General features: G+C 40.3%; 1 protein-coding gene across 3 annotated transcripts in view; it reads right to left on the bottom strand.

Annotated features, from left to right (window-relative positions):
* The window catches only part of il1rapl2 (interleukin 1 receptor accessory protein-like 2), a 1,024,957-nt gene that overhangs the window by 35,772 nt on the left and 975,978 nt on the right, over positions 1-13,207 (bottom strand). For all 3 annotated transcript variants that reach the window (XR_010976424.1, XM_068047131.1, XM_068047132.1), the window contains one exon: positions 7,095-7,238. Coding sequence is in view for 2 of the 3 variants with exons in the window: in XM_068047131.1 (XP_067903232.1) it covers positions 7,095-7,238 (144 nt within the window). In the remaining variant the exon portion in view is untranslated. The remainder of the gene's footprint in view (positions 1-7,094; positions 7,239-13,207) is intronic.

Genomic DNA, 13,207 nt, shown 5'->3' with positions numbered 1-13,207 from the left:
CTCGCCAAGAACAAAAGGGAACAGGCAGGCACAAGGCTGGCAAAAGGTCAGACAGGGAAGAGGAAAAGGTGACCAAGAGGGAAGGTTAAAAGAGGTCCGGGAGGAATCCCAGATGAAAACCCCTACTGTCCAGTCAGCCAGCCCCAAAAAATTTGACAAGTTAGAAGCCACATCCTCCTATGTAAATGCAGACACTGGAAGCACCCTACCCGAGTGGCTAATGGCATGTACAGGAAACTGCAGAGACAAAGAAAGACCTCTAAGGGGAAGAGAAACCATGAGGGTGATGTCTCGCCTAGTCGAAGTGCCACAGGGGAGTGCAGTAGAGTCTGCACAAATACCTGCAGGCAGCAGTGGCCCAGAGGACAAAAGGGAGATTGGCAAGGAATCCCCCCCCACAGTCAGAAGGAAAGAGAGCTACGCATTCCCTGAGGTCAAAGGCCTTTGCATGACTCAGCAAAGCACTGGAAGAGAGTTCAGGATAGACCTGCTATAACTGACTCTCCTGAAAAAAACTCAGGGCAAATTAAACCAAACCATCTCAAAGACCCTAGGCAGCCATGGAAATGGGCAAACTGAAGAAAAACTTCCCCAAAGAACCAGATGTTTACTGGGATGCCAAAAAGAGGGCAATTGAAGCAGCACTGGCACCAAGAAAAGACAGGCTGTATTAAGTTTTAGGATTTATGAATGAATGGGAATAAATGAGAGAAATGCATGTTTTTTTTGTATCTTATATTTTCTCTCGACCCTTTTAATGAAATGCGCTTTTCTCAGATTGCATTTCATTCTGCTGGGTGTGGAGGTGTCAAGCAGGCCCCCACCTGCCAAGAATGAGGCACATTGGTTTTGTCATATGAACATTGATTTTTAACTGTTGCTGGAGTGAGGAAATGACTTGTTGAACAGATCAACCGTGGCAGGGGAAAACATTTGCATAGTAACAGACGGTGCTTGTGTAGACAAAGGACCATTCCTTGACACATTCAATCCACAATGGATGTTGATCACTGGACAGTGAGGGTGTGGGGAAGCGCATTCCAGGGCCTGCTGGGGTGATGCAATCCACAGGGGCCAGGATTGGTTGGACCAGCTGGTCACATGACTAACTGGTTATTCCTGGGTTTTTTGAACTAACCACAGAGAGTTTGAACAGAATGTCTGTATGCTCCTGGACTGAAAAGACCTCTCCTGGCTGGCTCACCACAGCCTCTCCTGTCTGCTCCTATCTCTTTCTCATGGAATTCCAAATCCACTGAAGACACATGAACCCCGAGAGAGAAAAGTCTCCTACAACAAACAAGGTTTAAGAAGAATACTGGGCCCCAATGGTTAGCAAGATCTACCTACAATCAAGGACTCTACAGTGAGCTCAAAGATCGGTAACTATAACCCTCTTCAGAGATTGCCTCAGACTTTTCCACTTTATTTCTTCTACTCTGTTCTGTCTCTATCTGCATGTGTGCATCACGTATGCATGCTAGCGTGGGCGCGTAGTGTATCCATAGGCATTAACCGAATTAGAGTTTAAGTTTAATAAATTTCAACCTTTCTTCTTTAAACCTAAGAAAACCTGTTTATGCTGTTTTTTTTGCCTTATAATTGGAAAGTGGTGAACAAGGATTCACTAAGGGGGAGCTAAAAACACATTATGTTTAAAAATAAAACCCTGTTACAGTAAGACCAGGTGAAGGCTGAGAGGGACCCCTAGATCCCTTTCACACCTGGTCATAACAGCATACAGCAAGCTTCCACAAACAGCAATAAGATAAATAGTCAATTAATATGTTTTGGAGATGTTGGTTGAGGGACAAATATTGGGGAGAACTCCCCTACTCTTCTTCGAATAGTGGCAAGGATGCTTGGTTTAATGTCTCATCTGAAGTTTGGCACCTCCAACAATGCAGCACTGCTTCAGTACAGCACTGAAGTGGCCATCTAGGTTATGTAATCAAGTATAATGGGGCTTGAACTATGACCTCCTGAGGGCATCAGTCATGTGTGTCAATCATTGTTTACGGGAAACTTAGATAGATTGGACATGTTACACAATATAAAAACAATAATAGTGCAAAACCCCATGGAAAACATGGATCATATTTGAAAGAAGTGGAGTATTTCATGAAAAAGGGATTGAGGGATAGACCGAATAATCACAGGCCAGTCAGTCTAACCTCAGTAGTGGACAAATTACTGGAATCAATTCTGAGAGACAGGATAAACTGTTACTTAGAAAGGCATGAATTAATTAAGGATAGTCAGCATGTATTTGTTAAGGGAAGGTCGTGTCTGACTAACTTGATTGATTTTTTTTAAGGAAATAACAAGGGGGATTGATGAGGATAGTACAGTTGATGTGCTCTTCATGGATTTTAGCAAGGCTTTTGGCAAGGTCCCACATGGCAGACTGGTTAAAAAAAATCTGATGAGATCGAGGGGAATGTAGCAAGCCAGATACAAAATTGGCTCAGTTGCAGGAAACAAAGGGTAATTGTTGATGGGTGTTTTTGCAACTGGAAAGCTTTTTCCAGTGGCATTTTGTAGGGCTGAGTACTAGGTCCCCTGCATTTTGTGTTATATATTAACGATTTGGACGTAAATGTGGGGCGAATGATCAAGAAGTTTGCCGATGACACAAAAATTGGTCACGTGGTTGACAGTGAGGAGGATAACTGTAGACTACAGGAAGATATCAATGAACTGGTCAGGTGGGTAGAAAAGTGGCAAATGGAACTTTACCCAGAGAAGTGTGACATCATGCATTTGGGGAGGTCAAATGGGCAAAGGAATATACGATTAATGGGAAAATACTGACAAGTGTAGAGGAAGTGAGGGACCTTGGAGTGAATGTCCACAGATTCTTGAAGGTAGCAGGACAGGTTGATAAGGAGGTTAAGAAGGCATATGGAATCCTTTCCTTTATTAGCTGAGGCACTGAATGTAAGAGTAGGGAGGTTAGGCTGGAACTATATAAAACATTAATTAGGCCACAACTTGAGTACTGTGTGCAGTTCTGGTAAACTCATTACAGAAAGGATTTAATTGCACTAGACAGGGTACTCAGGAGATTTACGAGGATTGTTACGAAAGTGCTTCTATATTTTTTGTTAAGTATATGTTTTTGAGGACTTATATTTAAATTGTGAAGATGGATTCCTTGAAAGGCTGAATATTTCATAGAAGCTGGAATTTGTTTTGTTGTTGATAGTTCATTGAAAGGACACTGAGATGTTGTTTAAAAACAGCCTTGTTGGACGTCATGTGCTTTAAGCAGTAAACAACGGAAACCTTGGTTACCTGCGGAAGATGTGTACAGAGAAGTGACAGGTCAAGATTTATAGGGATCAGGAGGCTTGACTCTTGAGATATTGTTTTTGGTTTTGCTTTGGACAATGTTTTGGGGTGTGAACTGTTTTGAAAACAGTTGGAGAAAACCAGCCAAGAGAGCAGCCACCATCAGCTCACCCTCTACCATCTCTTTGAGAACATCCAGTGTAAGAAATAGTGAAACTGATGCTGCATTTCTCCTGAAAGGTCTGCCAAACTGATCCTCAACAGTGCTTGAAAAGTACTGCCCTAGAAAAACCCAGTGACAGCTGTTTATGTGTATTTGAGATGCCAGACCAAAAAGTAACAATTGATATCTTTCCATACCTTCTCTTTTGTCTTCAAGAATTAGCAAGTATTTGGCCAAAGTATTCTTTTTTTTTTGCCTTTTGTTTGTAACAGACCTCTGCAGAGAAAATGTTTGTATTTTTTCAGTGTGTCTGTGGGTTTATGTGTGGGCAATTTAAAAAGGGAAACTTTCATATTTCAATCTGTGTGATAATGCTTTGCTTCATTATTGGTTATGTGTTGTTTGATAATAAAGTTATAATTTTGTTGCCTATTAAAGAAACCTGGTTGGTGCTATTTTTTTCTGGGATAAAGAGTAGAGTATATGATTGATTGCCTCGGTAACTAGGTAAACATTTAAAATAAAATGTTTATTTATTTATTTAGAGATACAGCACTGAAACAGGCCCTTCCGCCCACCGAGTCTGTGCCGACCAACAACCACCCATTTATACTAATCCTACATTAACCCCATATTCTCTGCCACATCCCGACCATTCTCCTACCACCTACCTACACTAGGGGCAATTTACAATGGCCAATTTACCTATCAACCTGCAAGTCTGGCTGTGGGAGGAAACCGGAGCACGTGGTGGAAACCCACGTGGTCACAGGGAGAACTTGCAAACTCCACACAGGCAGTACCCAGAACTGAACCCGGGTCACTGGAGCTGTGAGGCTGCGGTGCTAACCACTGTTCCACTGTGACCTGTGGAGAAGTAGAACTAGAAAAGACAATGCACTCCTCCCGCCTTGGTCATAGAAACATAGAAAATAGGAGCAGGAGTAGGCCATTCAGCCCTTTGGGCATGCTTCGCCATTCAAAAAAGATCATGGCTGATCGTCTAATGCAGTACCCTGTTCCCGCTTTCTCCCCATATCCCTTGATCCCTTTGGTATTATAAAATATATCTATCTCCTTCTTGAATATATTTAATGACTTGGCCTCCACTGCCTTCTGCGATCGAGAATTCCATAGGGCCACCACCTTCTGGGTGAAGAAATTACTCCTCATCTCAGTTCTAAATGGCATACCCCATATCTTGAGACTGTGACCCCTGGTTCTGGACTCCCCAGCCATCGGGAACATCCTCCCTGCATCTAGTCTGTCTAGTCCTGTTAGAATTTTATAGGTCGTAACAGGATGTTGCCATGACTGGAAACTTGCAGCTATGAGGTAAGATTGGACAGGCTGGGGTTGTTTTCCTTGGAACTGAGTAGGCTGAGGGGAGATTTGATTGAGATGTACAAAATTGTGAGGGGCCTGGATAGAGTGGATGGGAAGGGCCTTAGCAGTGGGGTCAGTGACTAGGGCGCATAGGTTTAAAGTGATTGGTAGAAATATTAGAGGGGAGATGAGGAAGAATTATTTTATGCAGATGATGGTAGGGGTCCGGAACTCACTGCCTGAATAGGTAATAGAGGCAGAAAACCTCATCTCATTTAAAAGGTGCCTGGACGTGCACCTGAAGTGCTGTAACCTGCAGGGATACGGACCAAATGCTGGAAAATGGGATGAAGCTGGGTGGCTTTTTATTAAAATCGGCTGTTGCAGACTCGATGGGCCAAGTGGCTTCTTTCAATGATTCTACGATTCTATTTCAAAGTAACAAAGAAGTCCTGAAAAAAAGCCTTCTCGGATCAGTAATGATTACTCTAGTCACCTGTTTATGAATTCCTGAGAGCTGGGTATGAACATGCAAGCTGCTATATCAGTAAAGATTAAACAACACATTCCACAATGGGACTAAGAATCCTATTAGAGTTACTGTGCCTGGAAATTGTTGGGATTCTGGAAGAGTAAAGTCATTCTTTGGCTGTCTTGGCAGAGTTTGACTTGACAATCCACAGCACAGTCTGATAATAAACAGTTGCAGACTCTTGGCTCAGTCTCTTTTCACATTCCATAGCAGGTAAAAGCAGGTGTATTGTTACCAAATGTGAGGTTCTAGAATTTTGGCTGCTGGGAATTGAAGATGTTATTATATACAACATAAGTATTTGTTTAATTTTAGATGATTAAGCTCTGTTCAGCTGTATACAAAGACACAGCAAAAAAAATGCTGAAAAGTTAATCTGTCTTCCTCTTTCACATTTCCAACATTTTCTAGTTTTATTTCAGATGTCCACGATTATTGATCCTTCTGTCTAACTTTACTGAATGCATTGTGAATCCAGCTAAAACAGGACTAGTTACTACTGCCAAAGCATATGGCTTACTGTACTGGCTGCAAGCCTGTTTCTGTATTTTGATACTGCTATTATTTTACTCAACCTGATAAAGAACTCCCTTCTGCACTTAAAAACAGGAGAACATCAGGTTTAGTCTGGTTTGAAGACATTTGCACTGAGCACTCGGAAAATAGAACTCTTGTGCAGCATTTATGACATACAAAGTAAACAACGGTCAAACATTAAATATATTATCACAGATATTCAAAGTCTTGTGTACAGCATACACTTTCTGTAACCCTCACACTTATTTCCTTTTATCCTTCAGCTATCACACTTCAATGTGCAACTTTGACTGACCATGAGCAATGTCACAGGAAATCTGCTAGCATAATCTAAAAGTATTGAAGTGGTAATGCTGATATTATTGCCAGTCAGACTTAAATCCTGCGGAACAAATAAGCAAAGAAACCAAATCATTCTCTGCTTTAGAAGTCAGAGAAGCATAAGAGATCCTCTAGGTACCTGTAAATAAATGATTTGAGTGTATGAAGAGGCCATCCACCATACAACATAGTTTAAATGTCCCACCCGTTTCAGTTCTAAGGAAGTTTCCTATAAATTGGCGTAACTATTTGTTTCACACAAAAATGGCTGTCAAAAGAATGACTTATAGACAGGTGCTTTTCAAAATTTGGATTTTATGATAATTAGATATCTAAGCAGATTGTTCCTGATAGCTTTCACTCCTTAATGCATAGCAACATGACACAAAACTTCTATAGTATATCATTTATAAGCAATAATTTTCTTCTTTTTGCAGGCTTTAGTAATTGATGGTCACTTTCAGTGCCCACCCAGCACGGGCTTGGGAAAACAGAATTAAAAAATTAGAACAAGGCCAAAGAATTTAAAAACCTATCTTGTCAACATAAATGTTTTGCTGCTCGAGTCGTCATGTAGCAAAGTAAAGCACAACACAAAAGCTGCAGTAGTGTGATTGGTGTTATGAAAAATATAACAGCAGCGCATGGTTAGACATTTTGTTAAATTAAAGTATTATATGGTATATAGAAGCATGTCAAGAAACCGTCTCTTTTAGGTAATAGAACATTTTATCTCACTTGTATTTTCAGATGAAAAATGGTTACATGAATGCCCTGTGAGGACCTGAGCTTGCAGAAAAATAAAATCACGACCGCAATGTGTAATAACCAAACTCCTGAAAAAGTATGTTGCCTCCCAACACATGAATTGCCATATATCATCGCAGAAGTAAGATACCATTAAAATGTGCGCCTACTTACCATCTTCTGTTTCATCACTTCCAAAATGGCTCCGGTAAAACAGCATCATTTCAATATTGTAGCATTTGTATATAGTTACAAGAAAGGTGATCAGGAGAAGGATGGCTCCCAAGCCACCTGCAAGTTCTACTCTGTACATCAGGTCTGGAACAAATGGAGGATAACAGAATCACAAGTAGTTGATCGCAGCAAAGCACAAACATTGTTTTGCAATGGTAAGCTTATTGGTCCCTTATATGCAGAGAACGCAGTTTCCTGTAGCTGAAGGGTTGGTAACCAAAGGATATAGATTTAAGGTAATTGCCAAAGGAAGTTGTTATAATCTGCAATGCACTGCCTGTAAGGGTGGAGAAAGCAGACTCAATAATAATTTTCAACAGGGAATTGGAAGAATAATTGAAGGGAAAAAATTGCTGGGTTGTGTGGAACGAGCAGGAGAGTGGAAAAATTGTCTAACTCTTTCAAAGAGCTAGCACAGGAACAATGGACCAATTAGCCTCCTTCTGTAATCCTTTGACTCTTGTCTCAAAAACAATGCAGCTCCCAATAGATATGTGATATGAGATTATAACAAATTTATGTCAAATAATACTCTTAACTGTGAACTTTGTTGACATAACATTTGGTAACTCTAACCTATCAATAAAATAACATATTCTCCTCAGACTTTTACCAATACATGCCCAAGCTCACCTGAAAGACGGATAATATATTCTGCACATTATGTGTCTTCAAAATCTGAAATGGATTTGTGACCAAATATTTAAGATAAGTAACTTAATTGTCCCTCATTTGTCAACCAAACACAAATAACTCAATCAGGCTGTTGGTGATTCTAAAATACATTATAGTTTATAACATAGAAAGTGTAATTATCAAAAAAAGGACAAAACACAACAGTAACCTCTACATGGCTGTTTCTATTAAATATATAAATATATTCTAACGTAATATGAACAGAAAACTCTTGATGATGGTTAGGAATAACATGTTGTTCCCTTATATAGGCTCATGCTTCAATATGGCACCTATCAGGAGGAAGGGTCAACTAGTCCTTAGGCTTTTCCATAACTACTAATAAATACTGCGCAGTTATAAAAAGGAAGCAAAGTATTTCCTGTTTCTGGTAATAACAGTACATGACAAGGTGATTGACTATCAACTCAATTCTCAACAGAAAAATCATATCGTAATTTAACAAGTCAGACTTTAGCCTTCACTTATTGGGCTCAGATTTCATCCTAATATTGCAGCATTCACAATCAAGAGACATGGGCCGCAATATTTCGTTAGGTGGGAGACCCCATCCATCGGCCGAAAAGTCGGTAGCAAGCCCGCATTTGCCAAGCCTGGGGAGGCAGACTGGGATTTTGCGCTCCACGGGCCCTTAATTGGTCTTAATGGAGCTGCCTGTCAATCAGCGGGCCAGCAGCTCTTATCCCAGCAGCGTCACTGGGAGCAGTGGCCAATGTTGGGACTACACCAAGCCATCAGAAGAAGATGAAGGATGGCTCCTTAAAAAAGGTAGCAGGCTGGTGGTGGTGGTGGTGGTGGGAGGGGGGGCCCACTACCACCACCAGCCTGCTCATTTTGGGGGACATAAAATTCCGGCCATAAATAGAAAATCCAACTACTACATTATTACCTACAGGAGCTTGTAAAACACACTGTATTAGAATTATTTTAACTAACAGATCAATAAATGTTTTATGTTAATATATTAATGCAGTTTTTTCACAGAAACACAGATTGTTACAGTGCAGAATGATATATTAATTGTGTGTTTTATACATTTGCTTTTAAAAGTATTTCTATCGTTGGAATATTTAATCTCAGTCTCGGCTGAGCGTACATCAGCACTAGATGAAACCTCTGGCAATGGTGAATATCTTGTCCACTCAGGATTCTTCATGACTTTAAAATTCTTCTAGTCTACATCAGGATCTTTTGCCCCATTATTTTTAAACCTTTGTCAGCTACAGTCAACCTTAAATTGCTTGTAAAATCACAGACTGTGATGCTTGTTCATCTAATGCTTATTCTGTGCATTATAGGGAATTTTAACTCCAAGGGAGTACATAGAATGTACAGTACAGAAACAGGCCATTCAGGTCAACTAGTCCATGTTGGTGTTTATGCTTCACTTGCGCCTCCTCCCATCTTTCCTCGTCTAACTCTATCAGCATGGAATTAGTAAGTGAGTATGGAAGGTCAAGGAAACAAAGGCTAGAAAATAGACAACAAAGAAGTTGTTCGGTGATTAATGGTATGTACTTCAATTCAAGGTGTGATGCCTGTCGGGACTGGACTGAGGTTTAGCCGAGTTTAGTCAAAGATATGTGAGATAGAGACTGCAGGCTGTTCAACATAATGGAGTCTTCTTTATTATGTTTTACTTTCACTTTCCCTTTGCTAGCATATGTGTTCTATGGCTGCCCCAAGTGTACACAATGCAATTGCAATTTCAAAACACTGTAACACTACACAAGGAGTCTAGTGAATAAGGCAGATGAGCTGAGGGCACAGATAGACAAAGGGAAGTATACCATAGCTATTACTAAAGTGTGGCTTAAAGAAGGGCAGGAACGGCAGCTCAACATTTCTGGTTACAGGGTTTTCTGACAGGATAGAGAGGGGGATTAAAAAAAGAAATGATATAATATTAGTTAAAGAAACAATTATAGCTGTCAGGTGGGATGATATGCAAAAAGAAGCATCAAATGAAGTCATATGAGTTGAAGTGATGAACAAAAAAGGGGCAATCACACTGCTGGGAGTATACTATAGACCCCCAGTCAGAGGAAGATAGGATAGCAAAGATGGAGGGAAACTGCTGAAAAATGCAGAAACAAAAGGGTGTTCATAGTAGGGGATTTTAACTACCTTAATATTAACTGGGATAAATTCAGTGTAAAAGGTACAGAGGGTGTAGAGTTCTTAAAATGTATTTGGGAAAACTTTGTTAGCCAGTATGCAGCAAGCCCAACACGAGAGGGGGCAATTCTGGATTTAGTTTTAGGGAATGAATCTGGACATGTGGAATGAGTATCAGTGGGAGAGCATTTTAGTGGTAGTGTTCATAATTAAATTAGATTTAGAGTAGTTGTGGAAAAGGAAAAAGATAGACCAGGAGTACAAGTGTAAAGTAAAAGAGTATAAACATGGCATGGCTTTGTGAAAGGGAAATCATGTTTCACCAATTTATTGGAGTTCTTTGAAGGAGTATCATGTGCTGTGGATAAAGGGGAGCCCATTTACGTACTGTACTTGGATTTCCAGAAGGTATTTGACAAGGTGCCACATAAAAGGTTATAGCGCAAAGTAGGAGCTCATGGTGTAGGGGGTAACATATTAGCATGGATAGAAGATTGGCTGGCTGACAGAAAACAGAAAGTATGCATAAATGGGTCCTTTTCTGATTGGCAGGATGTGATGAGTGGAGTCCTATAGGGGTCTGTGCTGGGGCATTAACATTTTACAATTTATATCAATAACTCAGATGAGGGGAGCGATGGCATGGTAGCTAAATTTGTAGATGACACAAAGATAGGTAGGAAAGTATGTTGTGAAGAGGACATAAGGAGGTTGCCGACCGATTATAGATAGGTTGAGTGAGTGGGCAAAAATCTGGCAGATGGAGTATAATGTGGGAAATGTGAAGTTGTTCACTTTGGCAGGAAGAATAAAAAAGCTGAGTATTACTTAAACGGAGAACGGCTGCAGAATTCCAGGGTGCAAAGGGAGCTAGGTGTTCTAGTGCATGAATCACAAAAGTTAGTATGCAGGTACAGCAAGAAATAAAGAAGGCTAATGGAATGCTATCCTTTATTACAAGAGGAATTGAAAATAAAAATAAGCAGTATAAAGTGGTTATACAGGGCATTGGTGAGACCACATCTCAAATTCTGTGTACAGTTTTGATCTCCTTATTTAAGGAAGGACGTAAATGCATTGGAGGCAGTTCAGAGGAGGTTTACGAGATTGATACCTGGAATTAGTGGTCAATAACCTGGGGGCATAGATTTGAAGTAATTGGTGGAGGGATTAGAGGGAAGTTGAGGAGGAATGCTTTCACCAAGAGGGTGGCGGTTATCTGGAACTCACTGCCTGAAAGGGTGGCAAAGGCAAAAACCCTCATCACATTTAAAAAGTACTTAGATATGCACTTGAAGTGGCGTAACCGAGAGGGCTACAGAGTTGAAAAATGGGATTAGACTGGATTGCTCTTATACGGCCAGCACAGACACAAGGGGCTGAATGGTCTCCTTCTGTGCCATAAATCTTTCTATGGTTCTATTTCTTTGTTTCAAACCATTCATTCTCTTCTCCCTCATGTGCTTGTCCAGCATCCCCTTAAATGTATCTGTACTACTCGCTTAAACCACTCCCTGTGATAGCTAGTTCCACATTTCCACTAGTCTCTGGGTAAAAAAGTTTCTTCTGAAATTGCTATTTGATTTCTTGGTGACTATCGTATATTTGATGGTCTCTAGTTTTGCTTTTCCCCACAAATGGAAACATTCTCTCTCTGCTTACTCGATCAAAACCTTTCATAATTTTAAAGACCTCCCCTCAGACATTTCTTTTCAAGAGAACAGAAACCCAGACCTAGGATTAACTAGAAGTCTTCAGGAGTGCACTTGAGAACTGGTTGTCTGTAGAAAGTTGACTGAAGCTGACTAAGATTTAGTTCAATCATGTTTCAACAACACTGCAGAAGATTCTAACAAATTCTAACAGGACTTGACAGGGTAGATGCAGGAAGGATGTTCCTGATGGTGGGGGAGTCCTGAACCAGGGGTCATAGTCTAAGGATATGAGGTAAACCTTTCAGGACTGCGATGAGGAGAACTGCTAGTCTATGGGGAAAGAGCAAGGGAATGGGAATAATTGGAAAGCTGTACCAAAGAACTGGCATAGGCACAATGGCCAAATGGCTCCCTTTTGTGCGGTGTCATTCTTTAACTCTATGATTCTATGATAAGAAAAAAAATGGTAAATCATGTTTGGCATTTATAAGCAACTGATATCTGCCTGTTGCTCTTTAAACAAGGTTCTTGAAAGTAAATCTCTTCTTGAATTGCATTTCGTCATTCTAAACCTAGTTCTTTATAACTCGTGCAAAGCTTCGCAGTTTTTAACACCTACCAACCTAGCTTGATCTATTTTAAAGTCTGTACATTAGTTGTAGCTCCTGATTCAGAATAGGTCCATTTTATTTGTAGAAGGTGTAATCAGGCAGGGTCAAGCAGTGGACAACATAAACCAATTCTTCAAGACAATGATGGCCATCATGGAGCCACAGGTGTAGTAGCAATAGCTTCCCCTGGTGTTGAAAGGCCCTCATGAAGATCATCCTGGCAGAGGTAATCCAGAAACTCAAGGGATTTAATTTCAGAGACGATCTATTTACTTATACTAGACTTAGAACAACTGTGCAAAGATCGTGTCCTTTCATCTGATTTCTTTTTGGGTTTAAGTAAAGAAATGATTGGGATGAAATCGGACATAAAACAGGCATCGTTCACCCATTTTATACCTTCAAAAGAAGACCCAAATTAATAAAGATTAAATACTATACAATTCATTCCCAACAAATCACATAAATGAATTTGCAGAATATGAATATTGCTTTGAAACTGCAATAGGGGTCATGGGTCATCAGGGATTCTCCAATATTTTCTCCGACCAATCTATCATTCTTTCCAAAATGGGCGTGACTTTAAAAATGACCCTCATTTTCTGCTGTGGATTATCTATGGCAGTTTTCAAAGATTGAGTTGAAAATATTGGAGCGATAAACCCACCTCAAATGTTATGGAAAGGGCAGGGGTTATAGAATCATACAGCATATTCAGTCCATTGTGCCTGTGCTGCTTCTCTGAAAGAGCTCTCCAATTAGTCACAACTCCCCTCTCTTTCACCATAGCCCTGCAAATGTTTCCTTTTCAAATATATATCTAATTCAATTTAGAAGGTTACTATTGAAACTGCTTTCACTCCCCTCATCAGGAGGATTCATGAAAGAGTAATTACAGCCTCCCGAAGAAACTTCTGGAAGCACTGAGACCACCTTGAAATCCAGGTACAACTTTAAAAAAAATGGAACATTC

The sequence above is a fragment of the Heterodontus francisci genome, chromosome 15 (assembly GCF_036365525.1).
Source record: "Heterodontus francisci isolate sHetFra1 chromosome 15, sHetFra1.hap1, whole genome shotgun sequence".
In the NCBI taxonomy this organism is placed as follows: Eukaryota; Metazoa; Chordata; class Chondrichthyes; order Heterodontiformes; family Heterodontidae; genus Heterodontus; species Heterodontus francisci.
Note: the sequence above shows the minus strand (reverse complement) of the source record. Positions and strands in the feature narration are given on the sequence as shown.